The sequence below is a fragment of the Melospiza melodia genome, chromosome 18 (genome assembly GCF_035770615.1).
Source record: "Melospiza melodia melodia isolate bMelMel2 chromosome 18, bMelMel2.pri, whole genome shotgun sequence".
Classification (NCBI taxonomy): domain Eukaryota; kingdom Metazoa; phylum Chordata; class Aves; order Passeriformes; family Passerellidae; genus Melospiza; species Melospiza melodia.
Window position 1 is genome coordinate 2,050,542 of NC_086211.1, and position 14,157 is coordinate 2,064,698.

The following is a 14,157-nucleotide window of genomic DNA, read 5'->3' on the forward strand; positions in this document are numbered from 1 at the left end:
GCAGGAAAAGCTGGAAACCTCAGCTCTAGCTGCCTCTCAGTGGTGTCCCTTCAGGAAGACCCCAAAAAATGAGAATTCAGAAATACTTTTTCCTGATTTCAGCTCTGTGAGAGGAGAGTGGCCACAAATCTGTTCCTCTGAGGTTTTTCCCACCAGAGCTGGGAGTTGGGGAAGGATGAGGGAAATTTTGAGCCCCAGCAGAGGTGCCTTTCAAAGCAAAAGAAACTTTAAGAAATTCAAAGAAATTCAAAGAAATTCAAAGAAATTCAAAGAAATTTTAAGCCCCAGCAGAGGTGCCTTTCAAAGCAGTGGCTGCAAACCTTTCTCTAGAGGGTGGCACATGGTGATATTTGAATTTAAACACCCTCTCAGTGCCACAGCCCTCTCTGTATCCAGCAGAATCACTTGAGCTGGAACTGAAATTTTGGGTGCTGCATCCCTGAGTGTTCAGGGTTTGCAAGCAGGGAATTCTCAGCCCCTGCTATTTGTTTTTCCAGGCAGCTGCAGGTACAGAGCTGCTCTGTTCCAGGCATGAATAACCCCATTAGGGCTTTCTAATGTTTCATGCAGAGCATTGTAATGGAGGAGCTGGGGCTGGGAATTGTAATGCCAACTAAAAATGCTTTTAAGCCAGGGGAGGACGGGGCTTCATTAATTTCCATGTCAGCAGAAGCACAAGCAAAGTTGAAATACTCTGCAGAGAGGTGAGATTCAAGTGTTAGCCAGCATCTAAAAGCAGGGGGAGGAGAGGCTGGGATTTTCCTTTTTTCATCTGTTTGATGGTTGCTTTTTCTCCCTCCTCGCACTTCCACCAGTTCAAACCAGCAGCTGAAGGGAAGCTTGGCTGTGTTTGATGGAGGGAGAGCATTTAGAGAGTGCCAGGACAAGGGGAATGCATGCCCACTGCCAGGGGGTTATGGGATTTTGGGAATTAATTCCTCCCTGGGAGGGTGGAAAGGGGCTGGGATGGAATTCCCAGAGAATCTGGGGCTGCCCCTGCATCCCTGGAAGTGCCCAAGGCCAGGCTGGGATGGTGGAAGGTGTCCCTGCCATGGCAGGGGTAGAATGAGATGGGCTTTAAGGTCCCTTCCAACCCAAACCATCCTGGAATTCTATGAAAATGGACAAAAACCCACAAGAACCCCAACGTGTCCAGGCAGGATGGGGCTTGGAGCAGCCTGGGACAGTGGAAGGTGTCCCTGCCATGGCAGGGGTGGCACTGGAGGGACTTTGAGGTCCCTCCCACCCCAAACCATTCCATGATGACAGGAATCTGCCAGCTGGCTGATGGAGTCTCATCCCAAAGCCCATTTTCCCAGAGAGCCCAGGTTGTGTTTTTCCTGCTGGGATCAGCAGTGGATCCAGGGTTCCCTGTGGCTGTGCCCACATCCCGTGGAGCAGAACCCTCCTCAGCCAGGTTCTCCCACACACCCACAGCTCTGGTTGTGCCAGCAGCCATTGGGGTGTGTGCAGTGAACCCTCAGCACAATTTGGGGGCTTAAAATTCCCTCTAAGAGTTAAAAAAAGTGATCTGAGAGGAGCCCAGAGCTGCTTGCTGTGCTGCCAACAGAGGTAAAACTCCCTGGAGGGTTTGGGAATGCCCAGGGCTGTGGAGCCCTGGAGCTCTGCCTGTCCTGGCAGAGCTGTGTGGGGCTGCTCCCCTCTGCCCCCACCCTGCTGCAGCCCCTCTGCCTCCCTGGGGTCACTGAGCCTGCCCCGGCTGCTGGGGCACATCCCTGGGCACATCCCTGGGCACATCCCTGAGCACATCCCTGGGCACATCCCTGGGCTTTTCCCTGGGCACATCCCTGGGCACATCCCTGGGCACATCCCTGGGCACATTCCTGCTCTCTCTAGACACATCCCTGGGCACATCCCTGTTCTCTCTGGGCACATCCCAACTCCTTGGGCACATCCTGGCTCCCTCCAGGCATATCCCAGCTCCCTCTGGGCACATCCCTGTGCTCATCCCTGGGCACATTCCTGCTCTCTCTGGGCACATCCCTGCTCTCCCTCTAGGCACATCTCTGGGCTTGTCCCTGTGCTCATCCCTGTGCTCATCTCTGGGCACATCCCAGCTCCCTCCAGGCACATCCCTGGGCACATTCCTGGGCCCATCCCAGCTCCCTCTGCCAGCCTGGCACGGGCAGCATCTCCTGGAGTGGACATTGCATGGGGTCCCCCCTGCTGCATGTGGTTATTGTCACCTCTGTCACCTCCCTGCCAGCTCTCCTTGGATGTTTTCCCCTGCTGGAGTCCCTCCCCTGTCCCTTGCTCTGCCTGTGGGCTGTGTGCATCCCAGAGGAGCCAGGCTGCACCTGCACTCCCTGGGGTTAAACCTGGCCTGGGTTTTCCCAGCAGGAATTTGGGCAGGGCTGAGAGAGACCTGTGGGACCCCTCTGTGCTGTGGGACAGAGCCACCTCTGGGTCTGCTGCTTCCTCCTTGGCTTTTCCTCTCCAGCCCATGGGCAGGAGGGGCTCTGATTTTAGGAATTTAGGAAGTTTTCAGCTCAGTGCCTGGCAGTGGAAAATGTCTTCTTGTGATTCTCCTTCTGGAATTAGTTGATAAAACAGAATAAACACCTGATTTTTTGCTGAATAATGAATAAATCAGGCATTTGGGCAGGTGAGGGGTGGTGAAAACCACCTGCAACCTCTTTTCCTTATGTGCTGCCAGCCCATCCCTGCTCATCTCCTTATATCAATCCATTAATCAACCATTCCTCATTAATAAATAGTCCCTTAATATAATATTTAACTATTAAGGGTATTCTCAGACCTCCCAAGGAGTTATCTGCACTCCCAAGAAGACATTTCCCTAAAAATAATAATAAAAAAAATAAGGACAAGGATGTTGTAATCCTGAAAACACATGAAAGCACATTGTACAGGCTGAAATAAATATTATGCTGCAATGTTTTTATTATTATTTTTCAGGCAGGCTGAGCTCAGTAGCACAGACAGCCCCAGCAGTCCAAGATGACTCGTAGGATTAAGGCACATGAAAGCAACAGAAAAAAAAATGTATTCAGAAACAACTCTGGTTGCTTTCATCTTGTTTTTCCACACCCCTTAGCAGAGCAAAAAAAAAGCCTTGGTGACCCTGGTCAGAAGGAAATGTTTTTCAAATGCCTCCACTGTACTTTTAACTACCAGCAAAAAAAAATGTAGTTGAAAGGCAGCTGCAGATTCTGTTTCCCTTTATCCAATTAATTTTAAGGGTTTGGATTCTGATCTGGCATCAGTTGCACCAAAAAAAACCCCAAAAAAACCTCCCACATTTCAAGAGTCCTTCCATCTGAAAGGTATTAGCAGGATGAGAGGAGTGGGAGATGGATTTCAGGAGGGCACTGAGTGCTTCTGAACTGATTTCCCTCCTTATTTCAAGGTGAAGCAACTTTTTCTGAGCTCTTGAAGCATTAAAAGCTGAATTTGCTGATATATTTGTAAAATCCCCTCTCTGTGAGGAACCATCCTGCTCTGCCTTGGTGTGACCTCAGTGTCTCTCCACTTGTGAAATCCACAGTAATGCTGCCTTGGCCTTGTGTAAACCCAGAATATTTACATTGCTGCAGTTTGAAAGGAATTGGAGTGCCCACAGGCATCCCTGTGGTCACACTTTCACTGGAGAGAGGCAGTAAATGCAGTCCTGGGGTCCAAACACTCTCCTTGGAACACTCCATGCAATTTGGTCACAGGCAGAAATTTCCACAAATTTGGAAGAGAAAAAAAAAGGAGGATATCTCAGCCAGAGGCAGAGATATAAAATTCATGTGAATGCTTTTGGATGCAGCCATGCCCTGAGCCCTAGATATATTGTTTAATTACCTATTTTATAAATACAAATGTATATTTCTTTTTCCAGAGGACCTTGTGCTGGTTGTCGTGGCGGAGCCAAGCACTTTGTGGCTGTGTCCTGTGCGCTCCCATCCCTCAGGAATGCTCTGCTGCTTTTCCTTAAACCTTCCAAAGGTCCCAAAAAACCTTCTGGAGCTCAGGGCATGTTCTCCTGCCAGCTGGGATGATCCTGGCACTGCAGGACTGGGAGAGATGAGTGCTGCCCCAGCTCTGCTGGGTTGGGAGCTTTTCCTTTGGCCTTGTGGTCCTGTGTCTGTGTCCACCCTGCTCCTCCCCTGCTGCCCCTGCCAGGAGGGGACTCAGGGACAGAGGGAAGGACCTGGCTGGCACCAGAGGCTGCTCATCCCAAAAACCCACTCAGGCTGTGGTGGGAGGCAGGATCACACAGGGATCACTCAAAAATTATACAGGGATCAATCGGGGATCGCTCAGGGGTCACATAGGCGTATTTCAGGAATTACACAAGAATCAGGAATCTGGGGATCACAGAGGAGTATTTCAGAAATCACTCAAGAATCTCAGGAATTACACAAGAATCAATCAGGGATCACTCAAGAATTACACAGGGATCACACAGGAATCACTCAGGAAACACTCAGGAATTACACAGGAATCAATCAGGGATCACAGGGATCCCACAGGAATCACTCAGCAATCACACAGGGATCACTCAGGGATCACATAGTAATCACTCAGGAATCCCTCAGGAATCCCTCAGGGATCACACAGGAATCACTCGGCAATCACTCAGGGATCACTCAGCCACTCCCCACGTTTTGTCACCTTTGTTCCCCACCCGTGTCCAGCTGGGAGGTGACTCCAGCCCCCGTGCTGGTGGCCCTCAGCCCTGCAGCCCCCTCGGCTCATGGCTGTCCCCCGTGTCCCCACAGAGGCCCAGCGCAGGCCCTACTACGCCGACTACTCCCCGGCCAGGAGGTACATCCACAGCCTGTGCACCAGCCACTACCTGGACCTCTTCATCACCTTCATCATCGGCGTCAACGTCATCACCATGTCCATGGAGCACTACAACCAGCCCAAGGTAGGAGCTGCCCCCAGAAGAGTTGCCTTGAGAGGAAATTGGCCATGGGGACGCTCTTAGTGATGTTTTGGGGTTTGTATTTTATTATTTTAATGTATTTGTGATGCTGCAGTTCTTTAGTGTAGAACTCTAAACTCCATGTGCAGTGTGAGCTGCTGCTTTCCCATTTTGGGCAGACACAACAATTCCTCTCCAGGCCTGGCAATCAAGGACACCTCATTGGCTCAGGCCCCAGAAATGTAAACAAAAGTGCAAACTTGAGGAAAATTACTTCATTACCTGAAGCTGTAATTGGCAGATTAACCCCCAATATGCAAATGGCCCAAACTTAAAAAAGTGTGAAAACCCCTGACCTGTGGTCCAATTTTGGGTGTAGCCTTTGTCCGCCCTAAATGTACCTGAAGGGCCTTCAATAAATACAAACACTTTTTATCCCCTAATTTTGTCTAGCCTCTGTTTTTAGGTAGTCCCAAAAAGGCACCCCCAGTTTTTGGGGAGCCTCAGCATTCTGGTCCAGCTCTGCCTCAGGCAAAACTTCCATTTCCCTGCTTTGGGTAAAAAAACCTCAGCTAATGGAGAGTTAATTAGGCTTTTACCAGGAAAAGGCCAATCTAAATATTTCCTGCCCTGATCCCAAACCTGACTGAGCCTCACACTGGAAACCAGTCCAGAGTTTTAGAACATTCCATTAACAGATATAAACTCTGAGTTACAGCATGCAGAGTGTTTCTTTTCCTCAATGGATTCTGAATAAACCAAATTTAAAAGTACAATCCTCACTTTTTTTTAATGTATTATAAAATCATTTTCTCCTCAGAACACCTTTGATATAAATCAGAGGGGCTGATAGATAAATTTATATCAATTTATACATTTTCCATCTATAAATTTTCCATTTCATTATCATTTACGAAGCTCTGGCTCAGCATTTGCTTTTCCTGCATTCCATGGTAACCTGCAAATGCCTCCTGGATGCTGAGCCAGACGGTAATGTGTGTGTGTGTGTTTTACACCAGGGTAATTCCATGGAAATGTTGTTTATCCAGGTTAGGTTTTATTTACTCTTGGTTTACGTTCACTTAACGCAGAGTTGTAAATCCAAATGCAAACGGTCACAAACAATGGCAGAAGTCAGGCTCGGGCTTTGGATGGAACAGGGAATTGTGCTGTGTTTTTTAAGCTGCCATTTTATTTTAGGTACTGGTACAAAAATAGGGGTTGTTGCCAACACCTAAGAAACTTCCAGCTCCCATTCCCAAAAAATCAGGGCATGGCCATGCCCTGGTGACCTCACTGTGTGTGGGGTCAGCAAAGCCAGGCACCCCACAGAGGGACAAAAAGAGCTTTCCTGTGCCCTGGGGTTTCCTGCAGCCTCCTCTGTCCCATTTATTTCCATTTTTGTCCAGTTTGATGCTCACAATTCCCATTTTTAATTGAAAATTCAGAATCCTGCTCTACACTAAACTAAACCCCCCAATCCCTCCCCACCCCAAGAGCTGCTCCCCCCTCTCCCAGCTTGTCTATTTTAAGACTCCCCACAAGATTCCTTTGCTATTGTTGGCCCCCAGCTCCAATGAAATCCATTATAAACACTCATCATGCCCGAGTATAAACACTGTGGATTCCTGACTTCCGAGGGCGGCTCCGGGGACAGCGGCAGCGCTGCACCAAATATGGACACGCTTTGCCCAGCTCTGGAGATGCCCCATTTTTCAGCAAGGAAAGGTTCCATCCATCTCTCCAAGGTTTATTTATTTTCCTCAGCTTTTTAAGCAAAGCCTTTGTCCCCAGGGCTGGGATCAAGAAATGATCCATCAAGGCTTTTCTTCTCCCCACTTCAGACCAAGGAATCTTCAGGAGATGGGGAAGGGGGGAATTTTTTCCTGTCTGGCCCAGACTGAACAATTTGTGCACCGAGCTTGAACCTGACATTTTTAGCAGAACTAATCTCAGTGCTTTGGAGGGTTTTGTTTGACTCAGGGGCTAAGCCTTTATTTGAGTTCTGCTGGGTGATTTAGTGAGCTCCACGAGCCTTTATGACTTTATTCCTGAAATTTCTGAGCTGCTCTCACCCTGCTCCCTGCCAGTCCCTCCATGGGGGTCTGGGAAGGGATAACTGGGCTGGCCTAACTGGGATCTGTCTTTCCAGTCCCTGGATGAAGCCCTCAAGTACTGCAACTACGTGTTCACCATCGTCTTTGTGTTCGAGGCACTGCTCAAGCTGGTGGCCTTTGGTTTCCGGAGGTTTTTTAAGGACAGGTGAGAACATTTTGGACCCCTGTGGATTTGGGATTCAGGGCTGGACTGACCCAATTTCAGAGCCAGATTCTGTGGTGACACAAGAGGAGTCCAGGGCTTGCTCTCAGTGGGTGCAAACTTTGCAAACTTTGTAGTGTGAGAACTGAAAATCCTGAGAACTGCTGGCGGTGCTTTGCAGGAGGAATTCAGGAAATCTCCGCAAATTCCAGATCCATCTTTTCCCCCAGGATTTCCCTTTCCACCAGACCTGAGCAGCTCAGCCTAGAGGTCAGAAACCCTTCCCAGTCAGCTCCCATATTTTGTGGCTCAAGGATGTCTGTGCCAGCTGCTCTGAGCTGGTTTTGTACCACTAAAAATCACAGGCCCAGATGAGAGTGAAGAGATGTGTGGGAAATAAATTTGTAGAAAACTTTAAAAACTTAACAAAGTTTATACAGTATATATTTGTATATAAACTTCAAGATAAGAAATATTGATTTGGAAATATTATAGAATAAGGTAGATATTGTGGAGAGAAAAATAGAAATAAAAATAAGTTTTAAAGGATGGTTTTATAAAAAAAACCAAACTAAATACTTTGGAACTATAAAAGACATATTGTATTAAAACTCAAGAGGAGTAATTTTAGATAATTAATTTGACAAAGATGCATTTGGGATTTGCTGGTGCCTGTCATTAAGATGAAATATGTATAATTTGAATTTTGTTTGTCCTGCGTGTCTGTGTAGGTGGAACCAGCTGGACTTGGCCATAGTCCTGCTGTCCATTGTGGGCATCACTCTGGAGGAGATCGAGATGAACGCTGCCCTTCCCATCAACCCCACCATCATCCGCATCATGAGGGTGCTCAGGATAGCCAGAGGTGGGTCCTGCTCTGGGCTCTCCAGGAAATCCTTTGGATGTTTGTCCTTCCAGCCCTGCTGGTTCATTTCCAGTGGGGAACATGGAATGGAAGCTCAGAGAGCAGCTGGGGGTTCCATGGGGTTTCCTTCTGGGGCTGGGTTCTGATTCCAGCCTGGGAGCACTGAGCTTTTATCCAGGTCCAGAGCAGGGTGGGGAGTGATGGCAATTAGGGCTTGGGAAGATGCTCCTCACTGGTGAGGTGCCTCCCATTTTCCTGCCTGGGCATGTTGGGGTTCTCATGGGTTTTTGTCCATTTTCATAGAATTCCAGGATGGTTTGGGTTGGAAGGGACCTTAAAGCCCATCCTATCCTACCCCTGCCATGGCAGGGACACCTTCCACCATCCCAGCCTGGCCTTGGACACTTCCAGGGATGCAGGGGCAGCCCCAGATTCTCTGGGAATTCTATTTCAGTCTCTTTCCACCCTTCCAGAGAGGAATTCCTTCCCAAAATCCCATAACCCTCTGGCAGTGGGAATGCATTCCCCTTGGGACTGACAGGGGGATGTTCAGCCCTGCTGGGATCAGGGAGATCCTGGTTTTCAGCAGAGAGCTCCCCACATGTCCAAACAGCATTAAGGGAGATTTAAACCCTCCCTGCAAGACCTAAACCTCGATTTCCCTCCTGGATTTTGCCTGCAATTCCCCCCAGCCCTGCTGAGCAGGTTTTGCTCCTCATTTCAGTGCTGAAACTGCTGAAAATGGCTACGGGCATGAGAGCTCTGCTGGACACGGTGGTGCAAGCCCTGCCCCAGGTAAGCCCCCAAAATTCCTGCATCCCCTTGGGGACAGGAGTGCCTTTGGGGCCTGGGGACAGCTCTGGGTTTGGTGGCCTCCAGAAGCCACCTGGGGAGGGTCTCAGCTTTCTCCAGGCCTTGGGAGTGGAGGTTTTTGTGGCTCATCCTGGAGTGTGTTTGATAGGAGAAGCAAAATGATGGGAAGAGTTCCCAGAGAGCAAATTCCTGTAAGCAGAGCTTGTGCAAACCCCAGATCTCACTGGCAAGTTGGGGAAACACCAGGAGGGACAGAGAAGGATCTTGGAGAAAGCACTGGGAGCTCCCAGCTCAGGAGTTTAATTTGGGAGGCAGGAACAGTCACAGTTATTGACAGGGGTGCTGCAGCCTTGGAAAGGCAAATTGGGGAGAGGCTTCTAAGGGTTAAAATCTTGATTTGGGGACACCAATCACCAAATTCTCCTGAGCTGCAAGAGAAACAAGAACACTTCCAGACTCAGGGAATTTGATAGGATCCTGCCAGGTTCACTTCCTGGGATCCCTTTTTTATGGCTCTGAGAAAAGGAAAGGAAGAAGCTTTTTGCTGGCTTTCAGTCCTCCATCAGAATTCCAAGGTGTTTGGGTTTTTTATTTTTAATGTTATCCTTTTTAAGGTGTGTTCTGCTCGTTTGTGGGTGTGCTGGTGTGAGCTCTGATTGTTCAGTGTTGGAGTTAACTCAGATTAACCCTGCCCATCCCAATTCCCTGGAGCAGCCAAGGGCAGACCCCACATGGGTGGGAGTCTCCTCCAGAGGATGAGTGGCCACAAGAGAACCAGCAGAAAACATGGAATTACCCAAATACACCCCAGGGACTCAGTTCCTAAGTGCAAATCAACCCACCATCTATTCCAGGAGAGCTGGAAAATGGGGAATTTCTTTTCCTTGCAAAGACCCCTTTGCTTTGACCTTCATCATTGCCATGAACACATTTCTAATCCCAGCATTTGCCCTTTGGCATCCAGATTTCCTTAAGGATTTGGGCTGAGGCTGAAGCAGGGATTTCCCAACCTGACCCCTGGACTGGCATTTCAAGAAATCCTTGGATTTGTGTCTGGTTTTCAGTTTGCAAAGCATCATCACCACAGCCCATATTTTCTCTCCCTCCTTGTTTTCTGTCCCCACCCCCCAAACAATAGTGTGGCTCCTGGCCAGGGTTTGGGTTCCTTGGGGTGTTCCTGCAGTTTGCATTCCCAGCAGGGTCTCTTGTCAAGGGAAAACCCCTGGGATGTTCCAAGCAGATCTCATGCAGATAAAAAAATGCCACTTTGGTCTCCAGTGAATCTCAGAAAATGAGAAGGGAATTTTAAGAAGAGCTCTCTGACAACCATCACTCTTCATAAAGCTGCAGCTTTCATTTCCAAGGCAGGGCATGAGTTCCTACCCTAATTAAATTAGCATCCTAAAACCACAGCTGGAAAATCCTTGTAGAATATGGTTTCTAAGTGACAAAAAAGAGCTAATTTAATGTTTATTCATTCAGGTTTGGGGGGAAATTCTTTGTCTGGTGTGTGGAGAATGCCCATTTATGGGCTGACGATGACAAGGAGCTGTCACTGCATTTCTGGGGGGTGATTTTCATCAGCTTTGTATTTGGTTTTTATTCAGCAATTTGAGTAACACTTGGAGAACCAATTATCCCCAAATTTGGGGGAATGCAGCATTTTGATCCAGGACTGTCACAGGATTAATCTCCTCTTTTGGGATTTCAGGCTGAGCTTGAGCTGCTCTTTTCAAAGTGTCCCTGCCCTGCTCCTTGTGTGGTGACCTCTGCCTGCCAGGCCAAAAACCTTCTCCTCCACCTGATCTGTGGGCAAAAATGAGATTGAGAAGAGAAAAAAAATGAGAGGCCACAGAGATAGAAAGAATGGTCAGGGAATGATCTCAGATTCTCTGCCCACCTTCTCCATCTCCTCCCAGTCCCTGGTTCTTGTTTTAAGGACTAAGTGTTAGGGAATCAGCCATCTCCTGTTGATGGAATACATTTATGTTTACTCTTCTTACTAAGAAAATATCTGGTGAGTTTAGTCTGAATTAGCAAGGTTTGGTTTTTCACTGGATGTAATTTTGCTTTTTTCTTGTAGCACTTCTCCTTTTTGGAGCAGTGGTAGATAAAGTAATCTCCTGCAGTCTGGAGAACAGGAGAGCAGTGAACTCCTTTAATCTCTTGGTGTAGAGCAGCTTTTCAAGACCGGCTTCAAGTGTTTTCCTCTTCTTTCTGAGCTCCTGCTCGTTAAGGCTCCATAATGAATTACACCACTCATCCATCACTGATCATTTCCTTGCTCCTAAGTCTGGTGGCTGCTGGGTTTGGAAGCAAGGGCTGCTCTCTAAAGCTCCTGTTTGATGGTTTTTCTTTAGTCCTTTTCCCATTCCCAGCTTTCCAAAGTCCCTTTTTGGATCAGATTTGGGATATTTTCCAAAGTCCTTTCCTGCATCAGATCTGGGTTCAAATGCTCCTGGTGGAAGCAAATCCCCCAGCAGTCACTGCTGAGCTGCCTCAGCTCTTCCTGGTGGGGAGCACAACTGGAGTCCAGCCCAATCCCACCCTCCAACAGCAATAAGATGTGGAACTTCCCTATCAGAAGATCTGGGTTGTTTTCCTTTCTCTGGTCTCACTTGATCCATGGATGGAACATTAATTCCCTGCACAAGAGACTCCTCTGTCTTCAACAGCTTGGAACTGCCCCCACAGGGGTTCCTTTTCCTTTTCCTTTTCCTTTTCCTTTTCCTTTTCCTTTTCCTTTTCCTTTTCCTTTTCCTTTTCCTTTTCCTTTTCCTTTTCCTTTTCCTTTTCCTTTTCCTTTTCCTTTTCCTTTTCCTTTTCCTTTTTCCTTTTTCCTTTTCCTTTTCCTTTTCCTTTTCCTTTTCCTTTTCCTTTTCCTTTTCCTTTTCCTTTTCCTTTTCCTTTTCCTTTTCCTTTTCCTTTTCCTTTCCCTTTCCCTTTGTCTTTCCCTTTCCCTCTTCCTCTCCTTCTCCTTCTCCTTCTCCTTCTCCTTCTCCTTCTCCTTCTCCTTCTCCTTCTCCTTCTCCTTCTCCTTCTCCTTCTCCTTCTCCTTCTCCTTCTCCTTCTCCTTCTCCTTCTCCTTCTCCTTCTCCTTCTCCTTCTCCTTCTCCTTCTTTCCCTTCCCCATTCCCTCTTCCCTCTCCTCTTTGTGGAAATCCAGATAACACCTTTTACACGTAACCTGGTAATAACTCCCACATTACCCCAAATTCTTTGGGATTTCACCAATGCCATAAGTTTCCAGGCTGACTTTTCAGGCACCAAAAACACTCAGGCGGCTTAGAGCAAAACCCAACAGCCTCTTCTGTTGCCTCAACCTCGAAAGTTTGTTTATCCCTTTTATTTTAATTCCCTGTAATTATTTGCTCATTTGCCTCCCCAGCAGTGTGTGTGGGGTGCTTGTGCTTGTGCCTGCTCGTTTCTAATGGCTCCCAAAGCATCAGTGGTCCAGCAGACAGGAGCAGCAAAAGCTGTTCCAGAAGGCAGCAGAGGCAGATGAAATAACCCAGCCCAGCCATCCACATCCCTGTTTTATCTTTATTATTCCCTGGAGGATTGTAATAATGTTAGGGAAATTGCAGAGCCAGTTTAGGCTTTATAGCAATTACAGCCTGCACTGGGTGATTGGACTATTCCCATTTCTTTAATATAAAAAATCCCCTCTTTCATCAGCAAGAGCTGTGTTAATTTTATAATGACAGATATCACACTGATAAACTTTCTGATTAAATTAAGCACAGTACAAATAACCAAAAGATCTGTGGCTGTGCCACCTCAGAGAAGAAAACTCTCCCAAAGTCAGAGTTCACCAAAATGCACCTCAGAGATCAGGAATCCCTGGGCCTGACTTCCTGGATCACCTCCCAGCTCCTTGTTTTTAGGGATAAAATCCTGCTGGTGGTGTAGAGAACTCACTTTGTCTCAGTTAGGAGCTGCAAACAGAGAGATTAAAGTGGCAGCAGAGATAAATGGGAGCAGGTGGCAGCAGGTCAGGTCACTCTGCCCTTCGTGTTCTCTGCCTGAATCACCAAAAATCTGCTCCAGGAGACGTTTTTGAGGCTTGGATTCTGTGCTGGGATGAGATCCAGCACGGAGGGCTGTGATGCTGGTGGTGTGAAGAACTTTTGTGCTGTTTTCATGTCACTTGTCACCCCCTTCAGCCACCCTGGGGGCTTGGAACACCTCCAGCAGCACCTGGAGCTGCCAGTGCTGGTGTTTGGGATCAGGATCTTCCTGTGGGACACAGAAAGCTGAAATCTGGGAAGCTCTGGTTGAGAAGGGCCTGCAAAGGAAAAGGCTCAGGGCGTTCTCCTCTCCCTGGAGCACTGCAAGCCCTCCATGCCTGTGAAACCTTTGGGAACAGCTCCTCTCCTGGCTTGCTGCTGTCTCAGAGTCCCAGGAAGGGAAAGGGAAAAGGAAAGGGAAAGGGAAAGGCCCCAAACCCAACCCAAAGCCCAGGTCCCAAAGCAGCCCTGCCCCCCAAACTGCCCTGAAGTGGCCAAATTCCAGAGAGCAGGGTGATGGAGAAGCTGCTGCTTCCCCAAGGGCATTTCTGCTCCTTTCCCCACACAAAGGCCTCCCTGGGCCCCCTGAAGCAGAACTCAGAGAGGGACCAGGCTGCTGGTCCCAGGGGAAATCTGATTTCCCTCTGGCCCCCCATCCCTGCTGTGCTTGTGTTGAAAATGTGATGGAGTGATTTAGTTCATGACCTCGACTTGCCTGACCCTTGTTCTGCTTTCTCCTTGTGTAGGTAGGGAACCTTGGCCTACTTTTTATGCTCCTGTTTTTTATCTATGCTGCCCTGGGAGTGGAATTGTTTGGCAAGCTGGGTGAGTAATGGGCCCCAGGCCGCTGGCTCCATCCGGTTGGTGTTTATTTGCTATCTGCCTGCTTCCTTTTCTCCCTCTCCCTCTCATTCCTGGACCTTCCTCAGCTTCACACTCATGTTCTGGAAGATGGAAGTTTTCTCTTGATCTCAGGGTCACAGCTGACACACGAGGATGTAACACAGAACCTTTCTGACACTCACACACACACATTCAGGGCTCTGGCCAACGCCAGCCTTGGCTGGAGAGGAACTCTTTGCTTTTTAAATATCATTGCCCCAGCATGGATTTGTTCAAGTTTGCTACTGGAGACAGAACACGAGCCTGCAGAGCTGGATGGGGGTCAGATTCCTGCTGGAGAGATGCCACCATAAACATGTCCCTGCTCACAGCTTCCCCACAGCCCATCAGTTCTGTGCACTTGGCTGCCACTGCTCCTGCAGCTCCCAGGGCCCCTCTGTCCCCTGCTCTCAGCATCACCTTCCCCTCTC

General features: G+C 48.3%; 1 protein-coding gene across 1 annotated transcript in view; it reads left to right on the forward strand.

Annotated features, from left to right (window-relative positions):
* Positions 1 to 14,157, forward strand: part of CACNA1H (calcium voltage-gated channel subunit alpha1 H) — a 108,001-nt gene that overhangs the window by 80,754 nt on the left and 13,090 nt on the right. Inside the window, exons 24-28 of the mRNA XM_063171616.1 lie at positions 4,749 to 4,900; positions 7,050 to 7,159; positions 7,888 to 8,021; positions 8,746 to 8,816; positions 13,591 to 13,669. Coding sequence (XP_063027686.1) covers positions 4,749 to 4,900; positions 7,050 to 7,159; positions 7,888 to 8,021; positions 8,746 to 8,816; positions 13,591 to 13,669 — 546 coding nt within the window. The remainder of the gene's footprint in view (positions 1 to 4,748; positions 4,901 to 7,049; positions 7,160 to 7,887; positions 8,022 to 8,745; positions 8,817 to 13,590; positions 13,670 to 14,157) is intronic.